This window comes from Vanessa atalanta, chromosome 30 (assembly GCF_905147765.1).
Source record: "Vanessa atalanta chromosome 30, ilVanAtal1.2, whole genome shotgun sequence".
NCBI lineage: Eukaryota > Metazoa > Arthropoda > Insecta > Lepidoptera > Nymphalidae > Vanessa > Vanessa atalanta.
The window spans coordinates 5252139-5279670 of record NC_061900.1 but is presented as its reverse complement, the minus strand read 5'-3'; the positions used below and the strand labels follow the sequence as shown (position 1 = coordinate 5279670).

The 27532-nt window shown below is 39.0% G+C and overlaps 1 protein-coding gene and 3 long non-coding RNA genes across 4 annotated transcripts in view; all 4 read left to right on the top strand.

Moving 5' to 3' along the window:
• The window catches only part of LOC125075433 (BTB/POZ domain-containing protein 7), a 43033-nt gene extending 30042 nt beyond the window's left edge, over positions 1 to 12991 (top strand). The window contains exon 29 of the mRNA XM_047687173.1: positions 12852 to 12991. Coding sequence (XP_047543129.1) covers positions 12852 to 12991 — 140 coding nt within the window. The remainder of the gene's footprint in view (positions 1 to 12851) is intronic.
• On the top strand, positions 2908 to 4921 carry LOC125075326. Its single transcript, XR_007120195.1, has 3 exons — positions 2908 to 3075; positions 3578 to 3654; positions 4235 to 4921. It is a non-coding gene; the product is annotated as an uncharacterized LOC125075326 (long non-coding RNA).
• An 87-nt stretch (positions 12992 to 13078) lies between the features above and the next one.
• Positions 13079 to 14710, top strand: LOC125075324. Its single transcript, XR_007120193.1, has 3 exons — positions 13079 to 13246; positions 13749 to 13825; positions 14420 to 14710. It is a non-coding gene; the product is annotated as an uncharacterized LOC125075324 (long non-coding RNA).
• Positions 14711 to 22943: 8233 nt separating this feature from the next.
• Positions 22944 to 25572, top strand: LOC125075327. The gene is made up of 3 exons (XR_007120196.1): positions 22944 to 23111; positions 23940 to 24016; positions 24654 to 25572. It is a non-coding gene; the product is annotated as an uncharacterized LOC125075327 (long non-coding RNA).
• The last annotated feature ends 1960 nt before the right edge of the window (positions 25573 to 27532 follow it).

Genomic DNA, 27532 nt, shown 5'->3' with positions numbered 1-27532 from the left:
TTCCTTGGAATTCAAGATTAAGCGTTCTTAATTTCATCAAATCAGCGGTTTGGACGTGAGAGCTAGACAGACAGAGTTACTTTCGCGTTTATAATATTAGTATAGATTCCAATATAAACAGAAGTCAAGATAACCTTAAATTTTCATATTCCATGCAATCTACTAATAGTTTTTGCTATATTGTGCACAAGGAACCGTTCATAATCAATGTATATTTATTTAAATACAACAAACACTATTCCAAACAACTAATTAATTAACAAAAGCTTTACTTTCATAGTTCCGATAAAACTCTTTGGACATTCAAAACGCCAGCTTTTCGAACCCATAATGGACACCATAGATCATTCAAGGACCAATGATAACGCGTCAATTTGCTGTCAAAATTGTTTATTTACACAACTCTTGTGATTGGAATTGGCTTTAGTCGTGACCGACAGGCGTCGGAGCGCGTTCTCTTAGTCCGAATTTTATGTAATATTTTGGAGTACACTTTAAGCTAACCGGAAAACAACCAGTGGATCACACTTAAAGGGGTTTATTTTCATGAGCGATTGAGCTGCAATTTCCTTTAACTTTTCTTGACAATGTAATTATTAGGATTTAATAAGATTTGTTTTTAAAAAGTTGTAATATTTTTTTTATGTATCGGTTTTGAAGGGATAACTTGTTACGGGAGGGTGAACGCTTCGTTACGTAACGCGTTACGGTGCCAGTCTGTGCGGCAGAGCCATCTCACTTACTCTAACAGCGCTAACAGCGTCCGTATTTCGGACAGTTAAAGGTATTATTTCTGACGGGCGTCCCGAGACGCACAAATATTTTTTTTCCTATATAATGTTACTATGTATTTGTGCTAAAATTGTTTTTTAATTTCGCCGCCATATTTAATTCTGGTAAAAATACTCTCACGTGTGTTATTTGGTTCCAACTGTATCAATGTATCGCAATTTAAAATAAATTAACAAAACATTGACTGCCATTAATTGCAATAATAATTTTGTAACATGTATCTAAATTTTTTCTAAAGAAATGTAATGTTCTGTCTCGCTCTAACGCAAGAAACGGACGCGAGACGACGCTATTTATTTATAAATTTAATTAAGATACTTTAATGTAAGCAACTCTGTTATTGTTTCAAAGAGAAAATGATACGCTTTGATGGTTACATTTAAATTTTTAAATTCAACGATAGAACGAGACAGATATACTATTATTTCCAATTCGCTTGTTTAAATCCAAAATGTAACGGTTTTTGAAAGACTATCTAAATCGTTAGTTTTATTTGATGTAAATAACGTTTATATGTTGGAGTTGTGTTGGTTTGAAAGTCCCGAATTTTCGGTCGAATGTTGTTAAACAAATTACAATATTTATTCACAAGCTGGGTTTTATTTTTGAGCAAAGATTTGGAAGAATAAATTGGGAAAGAATGCATTCAATGATGAAAACCAAAGTATTTTAACTTTTGCGTTATTTTATTTTTTTATGTCATTGACCAGGAGGCTCACCTGATGGAAAGTGGCTACCACCGCCCACGGACATCTGCGACATCGGGGGGCTTGCAGGTGCGTTGCCGGCCTTTGAGGAAGGAGTACGCTCTTTTCTTGAAGGTTCCCAAGTCGTATCGGTCCGGAAAAACCTCGCACAACCACTATGTGGAAAGCTGGTTCCACAGAGTGGTTGTCCGAGGCAGAAAATGTCTTAAAAATCGCGCTGTTGTGGAATTTCTTACATCAAGGTGGTGCGGGTGGAACTTGGAATTTTGACGAAATTACCGAAGCTGAAAACAGTTCCTGGGAACATTCTCCCGATTCTTCGACCCCAAAACAATAGCCTGGTCCCCTAAATACTGCATTTAGAGTGCCTTACCCGCAAGGCCTTAACATAAAAAGTTAAATAAAACCACGGTTAATTCATAATATTTTATTTCGTAGCTGAACTGTTTAGGACTAAACTAGCACCATGTAACCTGCACAGTCGCTGTACATACGCCATACATACGTCTAGACAATCATACGCTAAAACTAATGAAAAGATCATTCCCTTACAATTTTTAAATGAGTTCATTAAAAAGCAATAAATTGCAATAATTAATATAATAAAATGATAATTATCCGCTGCGGCATAACACGAAAAGGGTTGGGGATGTTTATGTAAATAACGTTTTGATGCGTGTGTCTAACTAAACTAAACGAATTTTACGAGGCCGCTGTTTGTTTAATGCAAATTATATTTAAAAAGTATATTTTATATTACGTAATGAATAGTCTGTCTGTTATAATGTAAGTGAATGAGCTTTTCGTATCTTGTACTAACACAGTTAATTTTAATAATCGTGATACACTCCGCTACCTATGCCTTGTATTGAAAGAAACGAGTATTTTTTTATATATACAAAGCTACGATTTCTTCAAAACACATACGAGTACATAAACGGGAAAATAGGGGTACTTTAAACGCAAACATTAAATTATACTCTATTCTAACCATGAGAGGAGAAAAGTCAAATAAACGACATTTGACAGCAAATTGACGCGACACCATCGGTCGAGAGCTCGATTGATCTGTGATATTCGCTGTGGATATCACAGATCAATCGTGTGTTCGTTGTGTACGTGGTATCGCAATGAGCTACGAGCACACGCGCGCGGCAGGCGGCGGCAGGCAGGTCACTCAGTGTACTGTCGCATGTGGCGCGTGGCGTCCGGCAGACTTCGCGGGCGTGCGCAGCCGCGCCTCCCCCAGCCCCTCCGCGCTGGCGGCCGCCGGCGCCGCGCCCCCCGCGCCCGCCGCGCCCGCCGCGCGCGCCCGCGGTGAGTGTCGCTTCTGTGTGCTTCCACTTCAGAGCAGCGTTTCAGAATGGAAGAGTTCACTTTGTGATATTTTTGTACGTGCGATTCCAGTGACCGCAACGAGTGGCTCGGACGGCAGGCGCGGGTGCTCGGTCGCGGGACCGAGTGGGGTCGGGCCGGGCTCCACGCTGAGCGCGGCCCGGAGCAGCGCGAGTCGCAGCCCGAGTCCGAGGCGGAGTCCCTACCCCTTGTACACGCTGTACGCGCAGCGGGACTACAGGTCTTGACGTGCAGTACTTTTAATTTTATGTTACGATTTTTTGTGAATATGATTGCGTTAAGAGTGTGGTACTTACGCTTTTCTCCGATACATGAAGGGGGAAAATTAATCAAACTTTAGACTTGCAAGACGTGTTAAGTGCGAGCGTCGCTCGGCGCGGGAGTCACTAGATACCTGTACTGTATACTGATACTGTACCCGATACAGAGGGAACACACTAAATATGGAATTTTAATTTTGATATTTTTCAGCAAATATGTACTAGAATTAAAAAAGTCAACTTTTACCGGGTTCCTTAACCTCTACTTAATAATATAAAATGGATTTTAAAAACCAGTCAAATAGCTTATTATGTGTGTTTCTACCACTGAAAACTTTTCTAGAATTGGTTCCGTCCTTGTAATATTAATAGAGATAAGTCCCGTCCACCAATCGCGAGGGCGCCGCGCCCTATTGTGTGTATTAGTGAGTAAACCCTAATGGTGCCCGTTGTGTATTCCAGCCGGTCGGAGAGCTACGGGCGGTCGGGCCGGAGCCGCGGACACAGCCCCGCGTACGCGTGACCACCGACCTCGCACGGTGAGACATACATATTACCGGCACTTTACCTGGGGACACAACACCTCAGCTCTCGAGGTTGGTGACACGTGTCTATGGGCGGTGGTGACCACTTATTAATAAGTGACCACTAGACAATCTCGCTGTTAATAATGATCAACGGGCTTTGAGTGTAGAGGTTGTTTATGGATTAGTTAAATAATGCTATCTCTTTCGCACGTCAAATCGTTGATAACAGTAAGAGTACTCTACGCTTATAAACAAGGCCGTGATTAAGTTATTTTATATGACGTAGGTAGGCGGACTGGCAGATGTGCCTCCTGATTGTAAGTGGTCACCATCGCCCATAGACAATGGCGGTGTGAGAAATGTCCCATACATCACCAATGCGTCACCAACCTCGGGAACTAAGATGTTATGTCCCTTGTGCCTGTAGTTACACTGGCTCACTCACCCTTCAAACCGGAATTAAACAATACTGGGTACCAGACGGGCTTGCAAACAGCCCTGCCGCCAAGTAAATAAATCCCGCCACTGTGCTAAGATGATGGGGGGGGGGGGCGTCTACAGTTAAATAATGATTTATAATTGCTTTCCACAGATGGAGTCTAACAGGACAGACTGACCGATCGGTGTACGGAGCTGTCCCGCGCCACTCGTAGCGTTACGTCAATGATCTCACCGTCGCGTGTTGGTGCGTGAGCGGCACCATCAACACCAGCGACGACAACAACGAATACTCGATATCGTCGTAGGTTAACGAACAATCGACGGATCAGTGCCTACAAGCTAACGGAGGAGTTTTAGCTAACTTTTCTGGAACTTTGGGTGTACAGTGGAGAGTGTATTCAGTGGACATATGTTGGGGTAACTGTTTGTTGCAAGCTTTTATTTAACCGGTTTCAACGTTGAAGCCCCGTGTGTTGTTGAGTTTATTATTGAGTTTATTAGTTTATTCAACTAATGGACTATCTAACACCAAAATGAACTAAGAGCCCTATCAAAGCGCCACTTACCGCGTGTAAATTGGACCATCCATGGAGTCGCTCAAAACATAAAACATTTTATCGAAACAGTTCAGTCGTCCAGTCCCTATTAGAAAACCCGTGACAATCGCTTCGAGAACTATTATAAAAGATTTATGATATCGGTAAACACGTTACCAACTCATGGCGTGGCTCATAGGGATTCATTTGTTATATATAGACAGGCCCTCGCTCGGGTGTCCCTTTTCCTTCAATAAATATTTTAGACCTTCTAAGGTGCCTCACCGGCTGGCTGTTAGCACTTGCTGGATCAAGACGCGCCTGCGTTACGTTTAGTGTTAACAAAAAGAGTCTATCTCACGTTACAATAACTCAGAAGTTTACGTGCGTACGCGTTGGTTTTCCACTGTTAAAACAGAAAATTAATTAAGTAATCATTAAAAGTTAGTTTCAAGGTTATTCGAAATTCCCTTGAATGATGTCAGGTGTTAAGATATATTTTATTATCTTTACATATTTTGTAACTAGTTGAACCTGCGACTTTAACCGCGTGCCATTTATAAAACAAAATACATACAAACTATCTCCATACAAAGTTTCATCTATATCGGTTCATCAGTTGAAGCGTGAAGAGGTGACGGACAGACTTTCGCATTTATGGTAGTAGTATAGATATCGATTCGTCGGTACGTGTATGTGCCAGTGACTGGCAAAAGGGCTGGACCCGTTTTGATGATTTTTGTGTGCGTTTGATCGTCTGGGACGATTAGATTAGACCCAATGTATACACATTTAACGTTTGAGGACTAATTTTGATTCTATTTAAGTCTAAATAGTATTCATTCGAGTGGATTCTTATAAGAGTCAACTGTTACACGGGCCACAAGTCCTATAAGTAGATTCTACTGCAAAGAACCGTCAAGAAACTACAGTAATCAGTTACCCCAACATTGTATATGTCAGAGAACTATGAATGTTATCACTTAAATTTGGAGCCGAAACCAATACAGGCCGGAATCGAAACTGCCGTCATAATATTAATGTCGACCACTTAAGAGATATGATTTTTATGTACAAATGTATTCGCCATTTTTTTCTGTGTGTTTATTTTTAACCGACTTCAAAGACTTGTAAATAAATAGTGTTGGAACGAAGTTGCTTCCGCTATACGAAACGAAAACGATAAATTTCTTATTAAAATATTCCGTGTGGATTAAAACGTTAACAAAAAATGCGTTTTAAATATTATATAAAGTCATATTGATGACTTTTCTGGTCGAGTAGTGTGTACACCGGTCTTCTTGGGTACTCCACTCCGAGGCCCCGGGTTCGATTCCCGGCCGAGTCGATGTATAATAAGTTCATTAGTTTTCTATGGTGTCTTAGGTGTTTGTTGTGCCGTCGTTACTTCTGATTTTCCATCACATGAGTGGTTTAGCTAACATTGGGATCCGAGTAATGCATGTGATGTTGTCCAATATTTATTATTATATACAATTGAGAGAGAAAGTCGCCCGAGGGGGGGGGGGGTGGCTTCATTACTAAAATCTCCACCAGCTCGCTCCACTTAAGCCGCGAAAAAGAACTTCGTTCCAAATGAAGCTGTCCAACAGCAACGATATCGTGGTGGGACCACTCGGACTCCGCACGCAACTCAATATGAAAATTAACCTTAAAATCGTTTCGGACGCTCAGACGAACTGAAGACCAGCTTATGTTGAAGTCGGTTGGGAATACAATACACGAACATTACGAGGCATCCGTATCTTCATTTCAAACGATATTTCTCCGCAACGTTTTCGTACGTAACGCTCGCGGGCAACTTTTTCGAGTTTTATTTCTTACTGATGGTTCTCTTACGTTTTAGTAAAGACGAGTTAGTGGCGACGGACGGACGGCGATGTTAAGTTATAAATATTGTAAATAAAGTGTATACTTGTGAAATTGTATGATAACGTAAGCTAAGCGATTGTAATCCTTAATTATATATAAACTAAGATTCATTATTGAATAATTGTTGACTTGTTCCGTTGATCAGTTCGAGTATCGTAAAACCCGCATTTAAAATAAATTGTAATAAATACTTTTTTATGAAACGTTTTTTGTTTTTACGTTTGAGAGTTGAACTGCTCGTCGATATTCCAGGGGTCGGTGTGGATGGCGTCTTTGTTGGTGGGGTTTCATTATTAAAACATGGTCGTCATCGTAAAAGTTCAGACATTCATTTTAATTAAATCTTTTATATATTCTAATCTTAAGAGAATTCCAGCAATATAATAATTTTGACACTGAAGACAGAGCTTGATTCATCTGTGATATTCGCTATGGATTGGCGATTGGCGTTTTGAACGTCGACGGAACTGTTATCGGAGTTATGAAATAAGTAGTTAGGTTCAGATATATTAATCGTAAACTCTCAGTAGTGCACAATGTAGCCGAGTTTTTAGCGAATCGCATGAAGTACGTAAATCCTTCTTCTAAAATGTCAAAGGGTGACATGCTGTAGACTACAATAACAATGATGATATTTGAAGCTATCAAAACATTTTCACAAGTGTTACGAAATTGTTACAGCATCGACCTTAATAAGGACTCCTCATAAACTTAGCGACAGTCACCAATATAAGGAGTGGAGGTAAACAGACCTTAGATATACATAATGCTATAATACACGACAAACAGACATGACTGAAATATCTTTATAATACACTTAAACACTAGTGTGATTAAATTTTACAATCGAAATTCCAACTTCGCTGACGTTCAAAACTTACGCGTCTTCGCGAATCCACAATAGTAAACTAGTGTCTATAGAATACCCCACCGCTGATTAAAGGGCTCCTCTCCCTTTTGAGGAAGTTTGGAGCTGATCAAACGAGGATTGGGGGATGCACATGTGGCAGAATTTCATTGAAATTAGACACATTCATGTTTCGAAGATCCTTAACGATGTTTGAATTATAAACGCAAGTATAGCTCGTGAATATTCAGCGGTGCTTTCTGGGTTTGAACACGCAATCACCGGTTAAGATGCACGCTTTCCAACCACTGGGTCATCTCTGCTTAATAATGAATCTATAATTCATAGCAAATATCATAGACTATCCAAGACCTCGACAAGTCACGTCAAAGTTATTCTCGACCCTCTCGTGTCTCGGTTTGAATACTATTGCTTTGTCTATTATGAAAAGTCTGAGTCATTTATTTAACAAATATAATTAAACAATTCTTCATTTAAACGCTAACAGAAACTTCTCTTCGAAAATGAATCTTCTATCAACTGATACAAGACTGACTTTTAAATCGACACTTATTTCTGAAACTATTAAATACTTATGTATCGAAGCTTCCATCTCGCACCATCTTGGAAGATCTCTATGAGTGGGAGAGAGACAGCAAATGACAGTTGCCTATGCGTACTGCACACAAAAAAACCAAAGTTTTTTTTTAATTGTATGAAAATATCAAATTTCTTGCAAGCAGCGCAAAGCTGTGATTTGTTACATATAATTAAGGATGTTATATCGCGTGACGGTTACAGTTTTTGTATCTTGTAATGTTACATGTTAATTTAATTTATTAAGTTTGACTCAAAAAACAAATTACAGTATATTTTGAAATGTGAATTATGTTATTTAATTGAAAACTAAAATTTAAGGCTTTAGTTGGACACGTTGTTTAGGCGGTGTTTAGTGTACCGTCTGTATTAAGATTTTGATATCGTTTGACTAATAATCCATACTAAGATTGTAAATACGAAAGTAACTCTGTCTGTCTGTTGTTATTGCAAACTACTGAACCGAATTTGATGAAATTTGGTAGGTATTAAGCGAGCTTAAACTTCAAGGACAGCTGAAGACCAGAAGAAGCCGAAGATCTTTAGCAAAATATAGCGGGTTCAGCGATAGCGCTGCTTGCAATTTATCGTGCTTTTGAAGTGTAAAAATCTACCATTTAAATTAAAACGGTGCAGTGGAATTCGCTCCAAATGTAACTAAGCACCCATTAAACAACGTTACACTTAAAGACCTAAATCTGTATACAAGCAATAAACTATGTAAATATATTTTAGGATATTTTTTTATTCTTAAGATTATTATATTTAGGTAAATGGACTGCCTTTATAAATACGCACTGTAAGAGTATGAACACTTGAGGTATCCCTAGCGCCTACACTGGCTTACTGACGATTTAAACTGAAACCAAGAAATACAAAAAGTGATGAATCTATTTCAATCACAAGAGGATGAAACCTAAATAAACGACATTTGACCTTGAATTGAGGCGACGTCATTGGTCGAGAGCTCAATTAATCGTTGAAAATAGACACATGCAGGTTTCCTCACGATGTTTTTCCTTTACCGCCGAGCACGAGATGAATTTTAAACACAAAATAAGCACATGAAAATTTAGTGGTGCCTGCCTGGGTTTGAATCCGAAATCATCGGTTAAGATGCACGCGTTCTAACCACTGGGCCATCTCGGCTCAAATTCCAATTAACTCCTTAAGTATTGTCACTTAAATTTTACTTGCAAAGTTTCGATAACACCTTAGCTGAACCACAAAACGCATTTTTTCACGAATCCATAATAAATATCTCTGATTATTTAGATGATGATGTCATGTCAATTCTGGACAAAGTTGTTCATTGATCAACTCCTGCCATTGGATTGGACTACGGACTGTCGGGTGTGAGTATAGACAGCGATAATGTGCGAGTGAGAGGCGAATAGAAGCGACGCCATTGTCGTTTCTACATCCACACGGATAGTATACATTATTTAATGTCAATGTTTCAAAAACTGTAACACATTTATTTAAGTAACTATTTATTATCTTGTAACATAACGTAAGCTAGCGAACGGTAGCCGCGACCAATCTACGGAGATCTATTTATAATATGTACATATATGATGTGATTTAATATGGAGAGAGTGGGGGGGAACACGGGCTGGACGTATGCATTATTCTTAATAAATAAAATTTAATTTTTAACAATAAAATATTCATAACTAAAGTTTTTTTGTAAGTCTGTCTTTCAATACCAAAATGAATGCTTTATATATAACCTTATTCCACCTGCGCGAAACCGGCGTTAGGTAAAGTTTTAATAAAGTTCCACTAAACACTCATAAATATAAATATAAAAGATACTGTCTATGATCTATTGTTTTATCTGGAATTTGTAAAAAAACATAGACCTAGGTAAACCCACTGTTCTCAAACGTTAATTCAAATTGAGAAATTACATTTAATTCTCTCGTATTGATTGATATTTTCTTATAAAATTGTTTAATTTTGAGTTAAGTTTAAAGCTGTCTTTGAAGAAATTTAAAGTGATATATCTTAAGTAAATTATACCAGTTTGCTATGAGACCCCTACGAGAGTGACAAGGGGAGGGGGTTGTAACATTAAGCTCAGAGCATTGTTTCAATTTACAAGACTATTATTATTAAAAAAAAATCAGTTTAAGTTTTCTGTGAAATAAAACTGTTTGATCTATACAAAGTCTTAGGGGTTGATCATCCATCAAGACTTTGAGAGAGATGTCAGCATAAACAGCCTATGAACTTCCTTGGAATTCAAGATTAAGCGTTCTTAATTTCATCAAATCAGCGGTTTGGACGTGAGAGCTAGACAGACAGAGTTACTTTCGCGTTTATAATATTAGTATAGATTCCAATATAAACAGAAGTCAAGATAACCTTAAATTTTCATATTCCATGCAATCTACTAATAGTTTTTGCTATATTGTGCACAAGGAACCGTTCATAATCAATGTATATTTATTTAAATACAACAAACACTATTCCAAACAACTAATTAATTAACAAAAGCTTTACTTTCATAGTTCCGATAAAACTCTTTGGACATTCAAAACGCCAGCTTTTCGAACCCATAATGGACACCATAGATCATTCAAGGACCAATGATAACGCGTCAATTTGCTGTCAAAATTGTTTATTTACACAACTCTTGTGATTGGAATTGGCTTTAGTCGTGACCGACAGGCGTCGGAGCGCGTTCTCTTAGTCCGAATTTTATGTAATATTTTGGAGTACACTTTAAGCTAACCGGAAAACAACCAGTGGATCACACTTAAAGGGGTTTATTTTCATGAGCGATTGAGCTGCAATTTCCTTTAACTTTTCTTGACAATGTAATTATTAGGATTTAATAAGATCTGTTTTTAAAAAGTTGTTTTTTTTTATGTATCGGTTTTGAAGGGATAACTTGTTATGGAAGGGTGAACAGCTTCGTTACGTAACGCGTTACGGCGCCAGTCTGTGCGGCTGAGCCTCCTCACTCACTCTAACAGCGCTAACAGCGTCCGTATTTCGGACAGTTAAAGGTATTACTTCTGACGGGCGTCCCGAGACGCACAAATATTTTTTTTCCTATATAATGTTACTATGTATTTGTGCTAAAATTGTTTTTTTAATTTCACCGCCATATTTAATTCTGGTAAAAATACTCTCACGTGTGTTATTTTGTTCCAACTGTATAAATGTATCGCAATTTAAAATAAATTAACAAAACATTGACTGCCATTAATTGCAATAATAATTTTGTAACATGTATCTACATTTTATCTAAAGAAATGTAATCTTCTGTCTCGCTCTAACGCAAGAAACAGATGCGAGACGACGCTATTTATTTATAAATTTAATTAAGATACTTTAATGTAAGCAACTCTGTTACTGTTTCAAAGAGAAAATGTTACGCTTTGATGGTTACATTTAAATTTTTAATTCAACGATAGAACGAGACAGATATACTTTTATTTCCAATTCGCATGTTTAAATCAAAATGTAACAGTTTTTGAAAGACTGTCAAAATCGTTAGTTTTATTTGATGTAAATAACGTTTATATGTTGGAGTTGTGTTGGTTTGTAAGTCCCGAATTTTCGGTCGAATGTTGTTAAACAAATTACAATATTTATTCACAAGCTGGGTTTTATTTTTGAGCAAAGATTTGGAAGAATAAATTGGGAAAGAATGCATTCAATGATGAAAACCAAAGTATTTTAACTTTTGCGTTATTTTATTTTTTTATGTCATTGACCAGGAGGCTCACTTGATGGAAAGTGGCCCACGGACATCTGCGACACCTGGGCTTGCAGGCGCGTTGTCGGCCTTTGAGGAAGGAGTACGCTCTTTTATTGAAGGTTCCCAAATCGTATCGGTCTGGAAAAACCTCGCACAACCACTCTGTTGAAAGCTAGTTCCACAGAGTGGTTGTGCGAGGCAGGAAATGACTTAAAAATCGCGCTGTTGTGAAATTTCTTACATCTAGGTGGTGCGGGTGGAACTTGGAATTTTGACGAAATGTCCGAAGGTGAAAACAGTTCCTGGAAACATTCTCCCGATTCTTCGACCTCAAGACAGCAGCCCGGTCCCCTAAATACTGCATTTAAAGTGCAAGGCCGCAAGGCCTTAACATAAAAAGTTAAATAAAACCACGGTTAATTCATAATATTTTATTTCGTAGCTGAACTGTTTAGGACTAAACTAGCACCATGTAACCTGCACAGTCGCTGTACATACGCCATACATACGTCTAGACAATCATACGCTAAAACTAATGAAAAGATCATTCCCTTACAATTTTTAAATGAGTTCATTAAAAAGCAATAAATTGCTATAATTAATATAATAAAATGATAATTATCCGCTGCGGCATAATACAAATAGGTTTAGGGTTTATGTAAATAACGTTTTGATGCGTGTGTCTAACTAAACTAAACGAATTTTACGAGGCCGCTGTTTGTTTAATGCAAATTATATTTAAAAAGTATATTTTATATTACATAATGAATAGTCTGTCTGTTATAATGTAAGTGAATGAGCTTTCCGTATCTTGTACTAACAGTTATTTTTAATAATCGTGATACACTCCGCTACCTATGCCTTGTATTAAAAGAAACGAGTATTTTTTTATATATACAAAGTTACGATTTCTTCAAAACACATACGAGTACATAAACGGGAAAATAGGGGTACTTTAGACGCAAACATTAAATTATACTCTATTCTAACCATGAGAGGAGAAAAGTCAAATAAACGACATTTGACAGCAAATTGACGCGACACCATCGGTCGAGAGCTCGATTGATCTGTGATATTCGCTGTGGATATCACAGATCAATCGTGTGTTCGTTGTGTACGTGGTATCGCAATGAGCTACGAGCACACGCGCGCGGCAGGCGGCGGCAGGCAGGTCACTCAGTGTACTGTCGCATGTGGCGCGTGGCGTCGCGCAGACTTCGCGGGCGCGCGCAGCCGCGCCTCCCCCAGCCCCTCCGCGCTGGCGGCCGCCGGCGCCGCGCCCCCCGCGCCCGCCGCGCCCGCCGCGCGCGCCCGCGGTGAGTGTCGCTTCTGTGTGCTTCCACTTCAGAGCAGCGTTTCAGAATGGAAGAGTTCACTTTGTGATATTTTTGTACGTGCGATTCCAGTGACCGCAACGAGTGGCTCGGACGGCAGGCGCGGGTGCTCGGTCGCGGGACCGAGTGGGGTCGGGCCGGGCTCCACGCTGAGCGCGGCCCGGAGCAGCGCGAGTCGCAGCCCGAGTCCGAGGCGGAGTCCCTACCCCTTGTACACGCTGTACGCGCAGCGGGACTACAGGTCTTGACGTGCAGTAGTTTTAATTTTATGTTACGATTTTTTGTGAATATGATTGCGTTAAGAGTGTGGTACTTACGCTTTTCTCCGATACATGAAGGGGGAAAATTAATCAAACTTTAGACTTGCAAGACGTGTTAAGTGCGAGCGTCGCTCGGCGCGGGAGTCACTAGATACCTGTACTGTATACTGATACTGTATCCGATACAGAGGGAACACACTAAATATGGAATTTTAATTTTGATATTTTTCAGCAAATATGTACTAGAATTAAAAAAGTCAACTTTTACCGGGTTCCTTAACCTCTACTTAATAATATAAAATGGATTTTAAAAACCAGTCAAATAGCTTATTATGTGTGTTTCTACCACTGAAAACTTTTTTAGAATTGGTTCCGTCCTTGTAATATTAATAGAGATAAGTCCCGTCCACCAATCGCGAGGGCGCCGCGCCCTATTGTGTGTATTAGTGAGTAAACCCTAATGGTGCCCGTTGTGTATTCCAGCCGGTCGGAGAGCTACGGGCGGTCGGGCCGGAGCCGCGGACACAGCCCCGCGTACGCGTGACCACCGACCTCGCACGGTGAGACATACATATTACCGGCACTTTACCTGGGGACACAACACCTTAGCCCTCGAGGTTGGTGACACGTGTCTATGGGCGGTGGTGACCACTTATTAATAAGTGACCACTAGACAATCTCGCTGTTAATAATGATCAACGGGCTTTGAGTGTAGAGGTTGTTTATGGATTAGTTAAATAATGCTATCTCTTTCGCACGTCAAATCGTTGATAACGGTAAGAGTTATCAATGTTAATATCTCTACATTTATAAACAAGGCCGTGATTAAGTTATTTTATATGACGTAGGTAGGCGGACTGGCAGATGTGCCTCCTGATTGTAAGTGGTCACCATCGCCCATAGACAATGGCGGTGTGAGAAATGTCCCATACGTACCCAATGCGTCACCAACCTCGGGAACTAAAATGTTATGTCCCTTGTGCCTGTAGTTACACTGGCTCACTCACCCTTCAAACCGGAATTAAACAATACTGGGTACCAGACGGGCTTGCAAACAGCCCTATCACCAAGTAAATAAATCCCACCACTGTGCTAAGATGATGGGGGGGGGGGGCGTCTACAGTTAAATAATGATTTATAATTGCTTTCCACAGATGGAGTCTAACAGGACAGACTGACCGATCGGTGTACGGAGCTGTCCCGCGCCACTCGTAGCGTTACGTCAATGATCTCACCGTCGCGTGTTGGTGCGTGAGCGGCACCATCAACACCAGCGACGACAACAACGAATACTCGATATCGTCGTAGGTTAACGAACAATCGACGGATCAGTGCCTACAAGCTAACGGAGGAGTTTTAGCTAACTTTTCTGGAACTTTGGGTGTACAGTGGAGAGTGTATTCAGTGGACATATGTTGGGGTAACTGTTTGTTGCAAGCTTTTATTTAACTGAGTTAAAACCACTTACATATTGGTGTAGGTCTAATGACAGTGCATCCGACGGCCAAACATACACGTGATATTTGATGTGTATGAACTTGTGTTATATAGGGTGTTTTTAAATTAATTCATTTACAGTTTGAGTCATTTGAAATTATAATACTTATGAAATATTTTGATTTCTGTTCGAAGTTCGGTTTCAACGTTGAAGCCCCATGTGTGGTAGAGTTTAATAGTCTGAACCAATGGACTATCTAACACCAAAATGAACTAAGAGCCCTATCAAAGCGCCACTTACCGCGTGTAAACTGGACCATCCATGGAGTCGCTCAAAACATAAAACATTTTATATGTGCCAGTGACTGGCAAAAGGGCTGGACCCGTTTAAATGATTATTGTGTGCGTTTGATCGTCTGGGACGATTAGATTAGACCCAATGTATACACATTTAACGTTTGAGGACTAATTTTGATTCTATTTAAGTCTAAATAGTATTCATTCAAGTGGATTCTTGTAAGAGTCAACTGTTACACGGGCCACAAGTCCTATAAGTAGATTCTACTGCAAAGAACCGTCAAGAAACTACAGTAATCAGTTACCCCAACATTGTATATGTCAGAGAACTATGAATGTTATCACTTAAATTTGGAGCCGAAACCAATACAGGCCGGAATCGAAACTGCCGTCATAATATTAATGTCGACCACTTAAGAGATATGATTTTTATGTACAAATGTATTCGCCATTTTTTTCTGTGTGTTTATTTTTAACCGACTTCAAAGACTTGTAAATAAATAGTGTTGGAACGAAGTTGCTTCCGCTATACGAAACGAAAACGATAAATTTCTTATTAAAATATTCCGTGTGGATTAAAACGTTAACAAAAAAAACGTTTTAAATATTATATAAAATCATATTGATGACTTTTCTGGTCGAGTAGCGTGTACACCGGTCTTCTTGGGTACGCCACTCCGAGGTGCCGGGTTCGATTCCCGGCCGAGTCGATGTAGAATAAGTTCATTAGTTTTCTATGGTGTCTTAGGTGTTTGTGGTGCCGTCGTTACTTCTGATTTTCCATCACATGAGTGGTTTAGCTAACATTGGGATTAGAGTAGTGTATGTGATGTTGTCCAATATTTATTATTATATTCAATTGAGAGAGAAAGTCGCCCGAGGGGGGGGGGTGGCTTTCATTACTAAAATCTCCACCAGCTCGCTCCACTTAAGCCGCGAAAAAGAACTTCGTTCCAAATGAAGCTGTCCAACAGCAACGATCTCGTGGTGGGACCACTCGGACTCCGCACGCAACTCAATATGAAAATTAACCTTAAAATCGTTTCGGACGCTCAGACGAACTGAAGACCAGCTTATGTTGAAGTCGGTTGGGAATACAATACACGAACATTACGAGGCATCCGTAACTTCATTTCAAACGATATTTCTATGCAACGTTTTCGTACGTAACGCTCGCGGGCAACTTTTTCGAGTTTTATTTCTTACTGATGGTTCTCTTACGTTTTAGTAAAGACGAGTTAGTGGCGACGGACGGACGGACGGACGGACGGACGCGATGTTAAGTTATAAATATTGTAAATAAAGTGTATACTTGTGAAATTGTATGATAACGTAAGCTAAGCGATTGTAATCCTTAATTATATATAAACTAAGATTCATTATTGAATAATTGTTGACTTGTTCCGTTGATCAGTTCGAGTATCGTAAAACCCGCATTTTAAATAAATTGTAATAAATACTTTTTTATGAAACGTTTTTTGTTTTTACGTTTGAGAGTTGAACTGCTCGTCGATATTCCAGGGGTCGGTCTGGATGGCGTCTTTGTTGGTGGGGTTTCATTATTAAAACATGGTCGTCATCGTAAAAGTTCAGACATTCATTTTAATTAAATCTTTTATATATTCTAATCTTAAGAGAATTCCAGCAATATAATAATTTTGACACTGAAGACAGAGCTTGATTCATCTGTGATATTCGCTATGGATTGGCGATTGGCGTTTTGAACGTCGACGGAACTGTTATCGGAGTTATGAAATAAGTAGTTAGGTTCAGATATATTAATCGTAAACTCTCAGTAGTGCACAATGTAGCCGAGTTTTTAGCGAATCGCATGAAGTACGTAAATCCTTCTTCTAAAATGTCAAAGGGTGACATGCTGTAGACTACAATAACAATGATGATATTTGAAGCTATCAAAACATTTTCACAAGTGTTACGAAATTGTTACAGCATCGACCTTAATAAGGACTCCTCATAAACTTAGCGACAGTCACCAATATAAGGAGTGGAGGTAAACAGACCTTAGATATACATAATGCTATAATACACGACAAACAGACATGACTGAAATATCTTTATAATACACTTAAACACTAGTGTGATTAAATTTTACAATCGAAATTCCAACTTCGCTGACGTTCAAAACTTACGCGTCTTCGCGAATCCACAATAGTAAACTAGTGTCTATAGAATACCCCACCGCTGATTAAAGGGCTCCTCTCCCTTTTGAGGAAGTTTGGAGCTGATCAAATGAGGATTGGGGGATGCACATGTGGCAGAATTTCATTGAAATTAGACACATTCATGTTTCGAAGATCCTTAACGATGTTTGAATTATAAACGCAAGTATAGCTCGTGAATATTCAGCGGTGCTTTCTGGGTTTGAACACGCAATCACCGGTTAAGATGCACGCTTTCCAACCACTGGGTCATCTCTGCTTAATAATGAATCTATAATTCATAGCAAATATCATAGACTATCCAAGACCTCGACAAGTCACGTCAAAGTTATTCTCGACCCTCTCGTGTCTCGGTTTGAATACTATTGCTTTGTCTATTATGAAAAGTCTGAGTCATTTATTTAACAAATATAATTAAACAATTCTTCATTTAAACGCTAACAGAAACTTCTCTTCGAAAATGAATCTTCTATCAACTGATACAAGACTGACTTTTAAATCGACACTTATTTCTGAAACTATTAAATACTTACGTATCGAAGCTTCCATCTCGCACCATCTTGGAAGATCTCTATGAGTGGGAGAGAGACAGCAAATGACAGTTGCCTATGCGTACTGCACACAAAAAAACCAAAGTTTTTTTTTAATTGTATGAAAATATCAAATTTCTTGCAAGCAGCGCAAAGCTGTGATTTGTTACATATAATTAAGGATGTTATATCGCGTGACGGTTACAGTTTTTGTATCTTGTAATGTTACATGTTAATTTAATTTATTAAGTTTGACTCAAAAAACAAATTACAGTATATTTTGAAATGTGAATTATGTTATTTAATTGAAAACTAAAATTTAAGGCTTTAGTTGGACACGTTGTTTAGGCGGTGTTTAGTGTACCGTCTGTATTAAGATTTTGATATCGTTTGACTAATAATCCATACTAAGATTGTAAATACGAAAGTAACTCTGTCTGTCTGTTGTTATTGCAAACTACTGAACCGAATTTGATGAAATTTGGTAGGTATTAAGCGAGCTTAAACTTCAAGGACAGCTGAAGACCAGAAGAAGCCGAAGATCTTTAGCAAAATATAGCGGGTTCAGCGATAGCGCTGCTTGCAATTTATCGTGCTTTTGAAGTGTAAAAATCTACCATTTAAATTAAAACGGTGCAGTGGAATTCGCTCCAAATGTAACTAAGCACCCATTAAACAACGTTACACTTAAAGACCTAAATCTGTATACAAGCAATAAACTATGTAAATATATTTTAGGATATTTTTTTATTCTTAAGATTATTATATTTAGGTAAATGGACTGCCTTTATAAATACGCACTGTAAGAGTATGAACACTTGAGGTATCCCTAGCGCCTACACTGGCTTACTGACGATTTAAACTGAAACCAAGAAATACAAAAAGTGATGAATCTATTTCAATCACAAGAGGATGAAACCTAAATAAACGACATTTGACCTTGAATTGAGGCGACGTCATTGGTCGAGAGCTCAATTAATCGTTGAAAATAGACACATGCAGGTTTCCTCACGATGTTTTTCCTTTACCGCCGAGCACGAGATGAATTTTAAACACAAAATAAGCACATGAAAATTTAGTGGTGCCTGCCTGGGTTTGAATCCGAAATCATCGGTTAAGATGCACGCGTTCTAACCACTGGGCCATCTCGGCTCAAATTCCAATTAACTCCTTAAGTATTGTCACTTAAATTTTACTTGCAAAGTTTCGATAACACCTTAGCTGAACCACAAAACGCATTTTTTCACGAATCCATAGTAAATATCTCTGATTATTTAGATCCCGATGACGTCATGTCAATTCAGGACAAAGTTGTTCATTGATCAACTCCTGCCATTGGATTGGACTACGGACTGTCGGGTGTGAGTATAGACAGCGATAATGTGCGAGTGAGAGGCGAATAGAAGCGACGCCATTGTCGATTCCACATCCACACGGATAGTATACATTATTTAATGTCAATGTTACAAAAACTGTAACACATTTATTTAAGTAACTATTTATTATCTTGTAACATAACGTAAGCTAGCGAACGGTAGCTGCGACCAATCTACGGAGATCTATTTATAATATGTACATATATGATGTGATTTAATATGGAGGGAGTGGGGGGGAACACGAGCTGCTTTTAAATTAGCTCTGAATGACGTTCGTTCGTAATTCAGATGAAATTAAACTGACGAATAGTATGCATTATTCTTAATAAATACAATTTAGTTTTTAACAATAGTCAGGACTATGCGTTGTTAAACAATTCATCCGATTGTGATGAAACTTTGGATGAGTTATTCTGTATACATAACTAAAGTTTTTTTGTACGTCTTTCTTTCAATACCAAAATGAATGCTTTATATAAAACCTTATTAGGCGTTAGGTAAAGTTTTAATAAAGTTCCACTAAACACTAAAAGTAAAGTATGATTTATAAATTATTACGATTATAATTGAAAATACTCATAAATATAAAGAGTTCTATTGTTTTATCTTTAATTTGTAAAAAACATAGACCTAAACCCACTGTTCTCGAACGTTAATTCAAATTGAGAAATACATTTAATTCTCTCATATCGATTGATGATTTCTTATAAAATTGTTTAATTTTGAGTTAAGTTTAAAGCTGTCTTTCAAGAGATTTAAAGTGATATATCCCAAGTAAATTATACCAGTTTGCTATGAGACCCCTACGAGAGTGACAAGGGGAGGGGGTTGTCACATTAAGCTTAGACCATTCTTTTAATTTACAAGACTATTATTATTTAAAAAAAATCAGTTTCAGTTTTCTGTGAAATAAATCTGTTTGATCTATCTATATGTCTAATCTTAGGGGTTGATCATTCATCAAGACTTTGAGAGATATGTCAGCATAAACAGCCTATGAACTTCCTTGGAATTCAAGCTTAAGCGTTCTTAATTTCATCAAATCAGCGGTTTGGACGTGAGAGCTAGACAGACAGAGTTACTTTCGCGTTTATAATATTAGTATAGATTCCAATATAAGCAGAAGTAAAGATAACCTTAAATTTTCATATTCCATGCAATATCCTAATAGTTTTTGCTATATTGTGCACAAGGAACCGTTCATAATCAATGTATATTTATTTAAATACAACAAACACTATTCCAAACAACTAATTAATTAACAAAAGCTTTACTTTAATAGTTCCGATAAAACTCTTTGGACATTCAAAACGCCAGCTTTTCGAACCCATAATGGACACCATAGATCATTCAAGGACCAATGATAACGCGTCAAATTGCTGTCAAAATTGTTTATTTACACAACTCTTGTGATTGGAATTGGCTTTAGTCGTGACCGACAGACGTCGGAGCGCGTTCTCTTAGTCCGAATTTTATGTAATTTTTTTATGTACACTTTAAGCTAACCGGAAAACAACCAGTGGTTCACATTTTAAAGGGGTTTATTTTCATGAGCGACTGAGCTGCAATTTCCTTTAACTTTTCTTGACAATGTAATTATTAGGATTTAATAAGATTTGTTTTTAAAAAGTTGTAATATTTTTTTTATGTATCGGTTTTGAAGGGATAACTTGTTACGGGAGGGTGAACAGCTTCGTTACGTAACGCGTTACGGTGCCAGTCTGTGCGGCAGAGCCATCTCACTTACTCTAACAGCGCTAACAGCGTCCGTATTTCGGACAGTTAAAGGTATTATTTCTGACGGGCGTCCCGAGACGCACAAATATTTTTTTTCCTATATAATGTTACTATGTATTTGTGCTAAAATTGTTTTTTAATTTCGCTGCCATATTTAATTCTGGTAAAAATACTCTCACGTGTGTTATTTGGTTCCAACTGTATCAATGTATCGCAATTTAAAATAAATTAACAAAATATTGACTGCCATTAATTGCAATAATAAATTTGTAACATGTATCTACATTTTTTCTAAAGAAATGTAATGTTCTGTCTCGCTCTAACGCAAGAAACAGACGCGAGACGACGCTATTTATTTATAAATTTAATTAAGATAATGTAAGCAACTCTGTTATTGTTTCAAAGAGAAAATGTTACGCTTTGATGGTTACATTTAAATTTTTAATTCAACGATAGAGCGAGACAGATATACTATTATTTCCAATTCGCATGTTTAAATCCAAATGTAACAGTTTTTGAAAGACTATCTAAATCGTTAGTTTTATTTGATGTAAATAACGTTTATATGTTGGAGTTGTGTTGGTTTGTAAGTCCCGAATTTTCGGTCGAATGTTGTTAAACAAATTACAATATTTATTCACAAGCTGGGTTTTATTTTTGAGCAAAGATTTGGAAGAATAAATTGGAAAATAATGCATTCAATGATGAAAACCAAAGTATTTTAGCTTTTGCGTTATTTTATTTTTTTATGTCATTGACCAGGAGGCTCACCTGATGGAAAGTGGCTACCACCGCCCACGGACATCTGCGACACCTGGGCTTGCAGGCGCGTTGTCGGCCTTTGAGGAAGGAGTACGCTCTTTTCTTGAAGGTTCCCAAGTCGTATCGGTTCGGAAAACCGCCGGCGAAAGCCGGTTCCACAGAATGGTTGTGCGAGGCAGAAAATGTCTTAAAAATCGCGCTGTTGTGGAATTTCTTACATCTAGGTGGTGCGGGTGGAACTTGGAATTTTGACGAAATGTCCGAAGGTGAAAACAGTTCCTGGGAACATTCTCCCGATTCTTCGACCTCAAGACAGCAGCCCGGTCCCCTAAATACTGCATTAAAAGTGCCTTACCCGCAAGGCCTTAACATAAAAAGTTAAATAAAACCACGGTTAATTCATAATATTTTATTTCGTAGCTGAACTGTTTAGGACTATACATACGCCATACATACGTCTAGACAATCATACGCTAAAACTAATGAAAAGATCATTCCCTTACAATTTTTAAATGAGTTCATTAAAAAGCAATAAATTGCAATAATTAATATAGTAAAATGATAATTATCCGCTGCGGCATAACACGAAAAGGGTTGGGGATGTTTATGTAAATAACGTTTTGATGCGTGTGTCTAACTAAACTAAACGAATTTTACGAGGCCGCTGTTTGTTTAATGCAAATTATATTTAAAAAGTATATTTTATATTACGTAATGAATAGTCTGTCTGTTATAATGTAAGTGAATGAGCTTTTCGTATCTTGTACTAACACAGTTAATTTTAATAATCGTGATACACTCCGCTACCTATGCCTTGTATTGAAAGAAACGAGTATTTTTTTATATATACAAAGCTACGATTTCTTCAAAACACATACGAGTACATAAACGGGAAAATAGGGGTACTTTAAACGCAAACATTAAATTATACTCTATTCTAACCATGAGAGGAGAAAAGTCAAATAAACGACATTTGACAGCAAATTGACGCGACACCATCGGTCGAGAGCTCGATTGATCTGTGATATTCGCTGTGGATATCACAGATCAATCGTGTGTTCGTTGTGTACGTGGTATCGCAATGAGCTACGAGCACACGCGCGCGGCAGGCGGCGGCAGGCAGGTCACTCAGTGTACTGTCGCATGTGGCGCGTGGCGTCCGGCAGACTTCGCGGGCGTGCGCAGCCGCGCCTCCCCCAGCCCCTCCGCGCTGGCGGCCGCCGGCGCCGCGCCCCCCGCGCCCGCCGCGCCCGCCGCGCGCGCCCGCGGTGAGTGTCGCTTCTGTGTGCTTCCACTTCAGAGCAGCGTTTCAGAATGGAAGAGTTCACTTTGTGATATTTTTGTACGTGCGATTCCAGTGACCGCAACGAGTGGCTCGGACGGCAGGCGCGGGTGCTCGGTCGCGGGACCGAGTGGGGTCGGGCCGGGCTCCACGCTGAGCGCGGCCCGGAGCAGCGCGAGTCGCAGCCCGAGTCCGAGGCGGAGTCCCTACCCCTTGTACACGCTGTACGCGCAGCGGGACTACAGGTCTTGACGTGCAGTAGTTTTAATTTTATGTTACGATTTTTTGTGAATATGATTGCGTTAAGAGTGTGGTACTTACGCTTTTCTCCGATACATGAAGGGGGAAAACTAATCAAACTTTAGACTTGCAAGACGTGTTAAGTGCGAGCGTCGCTCGGCGCGGGAGTCACTAGATACCTGTACTGTATACTGATACTGTACCCGATACAGAGGGAACACACATGCGTCACGATATCCCATCGGCTATTCGTGAGGCACTATACACAATAAATACTATTAATACAAGAAATAAGAATAAACTCGTAACCCCCACTTTCCGTTTGCATACGGTACAGAGAACGTCTTTGGGCAATGGTATACGCATGTATAATAAGATACCGGGAAATGTAACCAATTTACCATTTACTGAATTTAAAAAGTTTATTGAGACTAAATTATTAAATAAATCTTATTATTCATTAAATGAATACTTTTTAGAAAAAAAAACCGCCTGGATTTAGGCTCGGGTTCGTCACAGGACACTAATTATTGTAAAAAAAAAAACAAGTTTCTTGCCGTTTCTTCTCGCTGGAGGCTGCTTTCCTTTTTTTACTTGAATAAACTTGACTTGATTTGATTTGACTTGACTAGCGATATGACCAGCTTCGCTCGGATTATACCCGATAGCTCTCTTGAATAATGTGTGTGTCTCTAACGGTGAAAACTTTTTTAGAATTGGTTCCGTCCTTGTAATATTAATAGAGATAAGTCCCGTCCACCAATCGCGAGGGCGCCGCGCCCTATTGTGTGTATTAGTGAGTAAACCCTAATGGTGCCCGTTGTGTATTCCAGCCGGTCGGAGAGCTACGGGCGGTCGGGCCGGAGCCGCGGACACAGCCCCGCGTACGCGTGACCACCGACCTCGCACGGTGAGACATACATATTACCGGCACTTTACCTGGGGACACAACACCTCAGCTCTCGAGGTTGGTGACACGTGTCTATGGGCGGTGGTGACCACTTATCGAGTGCCCTGACCGCGTCCTAATTTATTAAAAAATAATAATATTAATAAGTGACCACTAGACAATCTCGCTGTTAATAATGATCAACGGGCTTTGAGTGTAGAGGTTGTTTATGGATTAGTTAAATAATGCTATCTCTTTCGCACGTCAAATCGTTGATAACGGTAAGAGTTATCAATGTTAATATCTCTACATTTATAAACAAGGCCGTGATTAAGTTATTTTATATGACGTAGGTAGGCGGACTGGCAGATGTGCCTCCAGATTGTAAGTGGTCACCATCGCCCATAGACAATGGCGGTGTGAGAAATGTCCCATACATCACCAATGCGTCACCAACCTCGGGAACTAAAATGTTATGTCCCTTGTGCCTGTAGTTACACTGGCTCACTCACCCTTCAAACCGGAATTAAACAATACTGGGTACCAGACGGGCTTGCAAACAGCCCTGCCACCAAGTAAATAAATCCCGCCACTGTGCTAAGATGATGGGGGGGGGGGCGTCTACAGTTAAATAATGATTTATAATTGCTTTCCACAGATGGAGTCTAACAGGACAGACTGACCGATCGGTGTACGGAGCTGTCCCGCGCCACTCGTAGCGTTACGTCAATGATCTCACCGTCGCGTGTTGGTGCGTGAGCGGCACCATCAACACCAGCGACGACAACAACGAATACTCGATATCGTCGTAGGTTAACGAACAATCGACGGATCAGTGCCTACAAGCTAACGGAGGAGTTTTAGCTAACTTTTCTGGAACTTTGGGTGTACAGTGGAGAGTGTATTCAGTGGACATATGTTGGGGTAACTGTTTGTTGCAAGCTTTTATTTAACCGGTTTCAACGTTGAAGCCCCGTGTGTTGTTGAGTTTATTATTGAGTTTATTAGTTTATTCAACTAATGGACTATCTAACACCAAAATGAACTAAGAGCCCTATCAAAGCGCCACTTACCGCGTGTAAATTGGACCATCCATGGAGTCGCTCAAAACATAAAACATTTTATCGAAACAGTTCAGTCGTCCAGTCCCTATTAGAAAACCCGTGACAATCGCTCCGAGAACTATTATAAAAGATTTATGATATCGGTAAACACGTTACCAACTCATGGCGTGGCTCATAGGGATTCATTTGTTATATATAGACAGGCCCTCGCTCGGGTGTCCCTTTTCCTTCAATAAATATTTTAGACCTTCTAAGGTGCCTCACCGGCTGGCTGTTAGCACTTGCTGGATTAAGACGCGCCTGCGTTACGTTTAGTGTTAACAAAAAGAGTCTATCTCACGTTACAATAACTCAGAAGTTTACGTGCGTACGCGTTGGTTTTCCACTGTTAAAACAGGAAATTAATTAAGTAATCATTAAAAGTTAGTTTCAAGGTTATTCGAAATTCCCTTGAATGATGTCAGGTGTTAAGATATATTTTATTATCTTTACATATTTTATAACTAGTTGACGTGTATGTGCCAGTGACTGGCAAAAGGGCTGGACCCGTTTTGATGATTTTTGTGTGCGTTTGATCGTCTGGGACGATTAGATTAGACCCAATGTATACACATTTAACATTTGAGGACTAATTTTGATTCTATTTAAGTCTAAATAGTATTCATTCGAGTGGATTCTTATACACTGTCAACTTTTACACGGGCCACAAGTCCTATAAGTAGATTCTACTGCAAAGAACCGTCAAGAAACTACAGTAATCAGTTACCCCAACATTGTATATGTCAGAGAACTATGAATGTTATCACTCAAATTTGGAGCCGAAACCAATACAGGCCGGAATCGAAACTGCCGTCATAATATTAATGTCGACCACTTAAGAGATATGATTTTTATGTATAAATGTATTCGCCATTTTTTTCTGTGTGTTTATTTTTAACCGACTTCAAAGACTTGTAAATAAATAGTGTTGGAACGAAGTTGCTTCCGCTATACGAAACGAAAACGATAAATTTCTTATTAAAATATTCCGTGTGGATTAAAACGTTAACAAAAAATATTATATAAAATCATATTGATGACTTTTCTGGTCGAGTAGCGTGTACACCGGTCTTCTTGGGTACGCCACTCCGAGGTGCCGGGTTCGATTCCCGGCCGAGTCGATGTAGAAAAAGTTCATTAGTTTTCTATGGTGTCTCGGGTCTCGGTGTTTGTGGTGCCGTCGTTACTTCTGATTTTCCATAACACAAGTGCTTTAGCTACTTACATCGGGATCAGAGTAATGTGTGTGATGTTGTCTAATATTTATTATTAAATTCAATTGAGAGAGAAAGTCGCCCGAGGGGGGGGTGGCTTCATTACTAAAATCTCCACCAGCTCGCTCCACTTAAGCCGCGTAAAGGAACTTCGTTCCAAATGAAGCTGTCCAACAGCAACGATATCGTGGTGGGACCACTCGGACTCCGCACGCAACTCAATATGAAAATTAACCTTAAAATCGTTTCGGACGCTCAGACGAACTGAAGACCAGCTTATGTTGAAGTCGGTTGGGAATACAATACACGAACATTACGAGGCATCCGTATCTTCATTTCAAACGATATTTCTCCGCAACGTTTTCGTACGTAACGCTCGCGGGCAACTTTTTCGAGTTTTATTTCTTACTGATGGTTCTCTTACGTTTTAGTAAAGACGAGTTAGTGGCGACGGACGGACGGACGGACGGACGGACGCGATGTTAAGTTATAAATATTGTAAATAAAGTGTATACTTGTGAAATTGTATGATAACGTAAGCTAAGCGATTGTAATCCTTAATTATATATAAACTAAGATTCATTATTGAATAATTGTTGACTTGTTCCGTTGATCAATTCGAGTATCGTAAAACCCGCATTTTAAATAAATTGTAATAAATACTTTTTTATGAAACGTTTTTTGTTTTTACGTTTGAGAGTTGAACCGCTCGTCGATATTCCAGGGGTCGGTGTGGATGGCGTCTTTGTTGGTGGGGTTTCATTATTAAAACATGGTCGTCATCGTAAAAGTTCAGACATTCATTTTAATTAAATCTTTTATATATTCTAATCTTAAGAGAATTCCAGCAATATAATAATTTTGACACTGAAGACAGAGCTTGATTCATCTGTGATATTCGCTATGGATTTGCGATTGGCGTTTTGAACGTCGACGGAACTGTTATCGGAGTTATGAAATAAGTAGTTAGGTTCAGATATATTAATCGTAAACTCTCAGTAGTGCACAATGTAGCCGAGTTTTTAGCGAATCGCATGAAGTACGTAAATCCTTCTTCTAAAATGTCAAAGGGTGACATGCTGTAGACTACAATAACAATGATGATATTTGAAGCTATCAAAACATTTTCACAAGTGTTACGAAATTGTTACAGCATCGACCTTAATAAGGACTCCTCATAAACTTAGCGACAGTCACCAATATAAGGAGTGGAGGTAAAC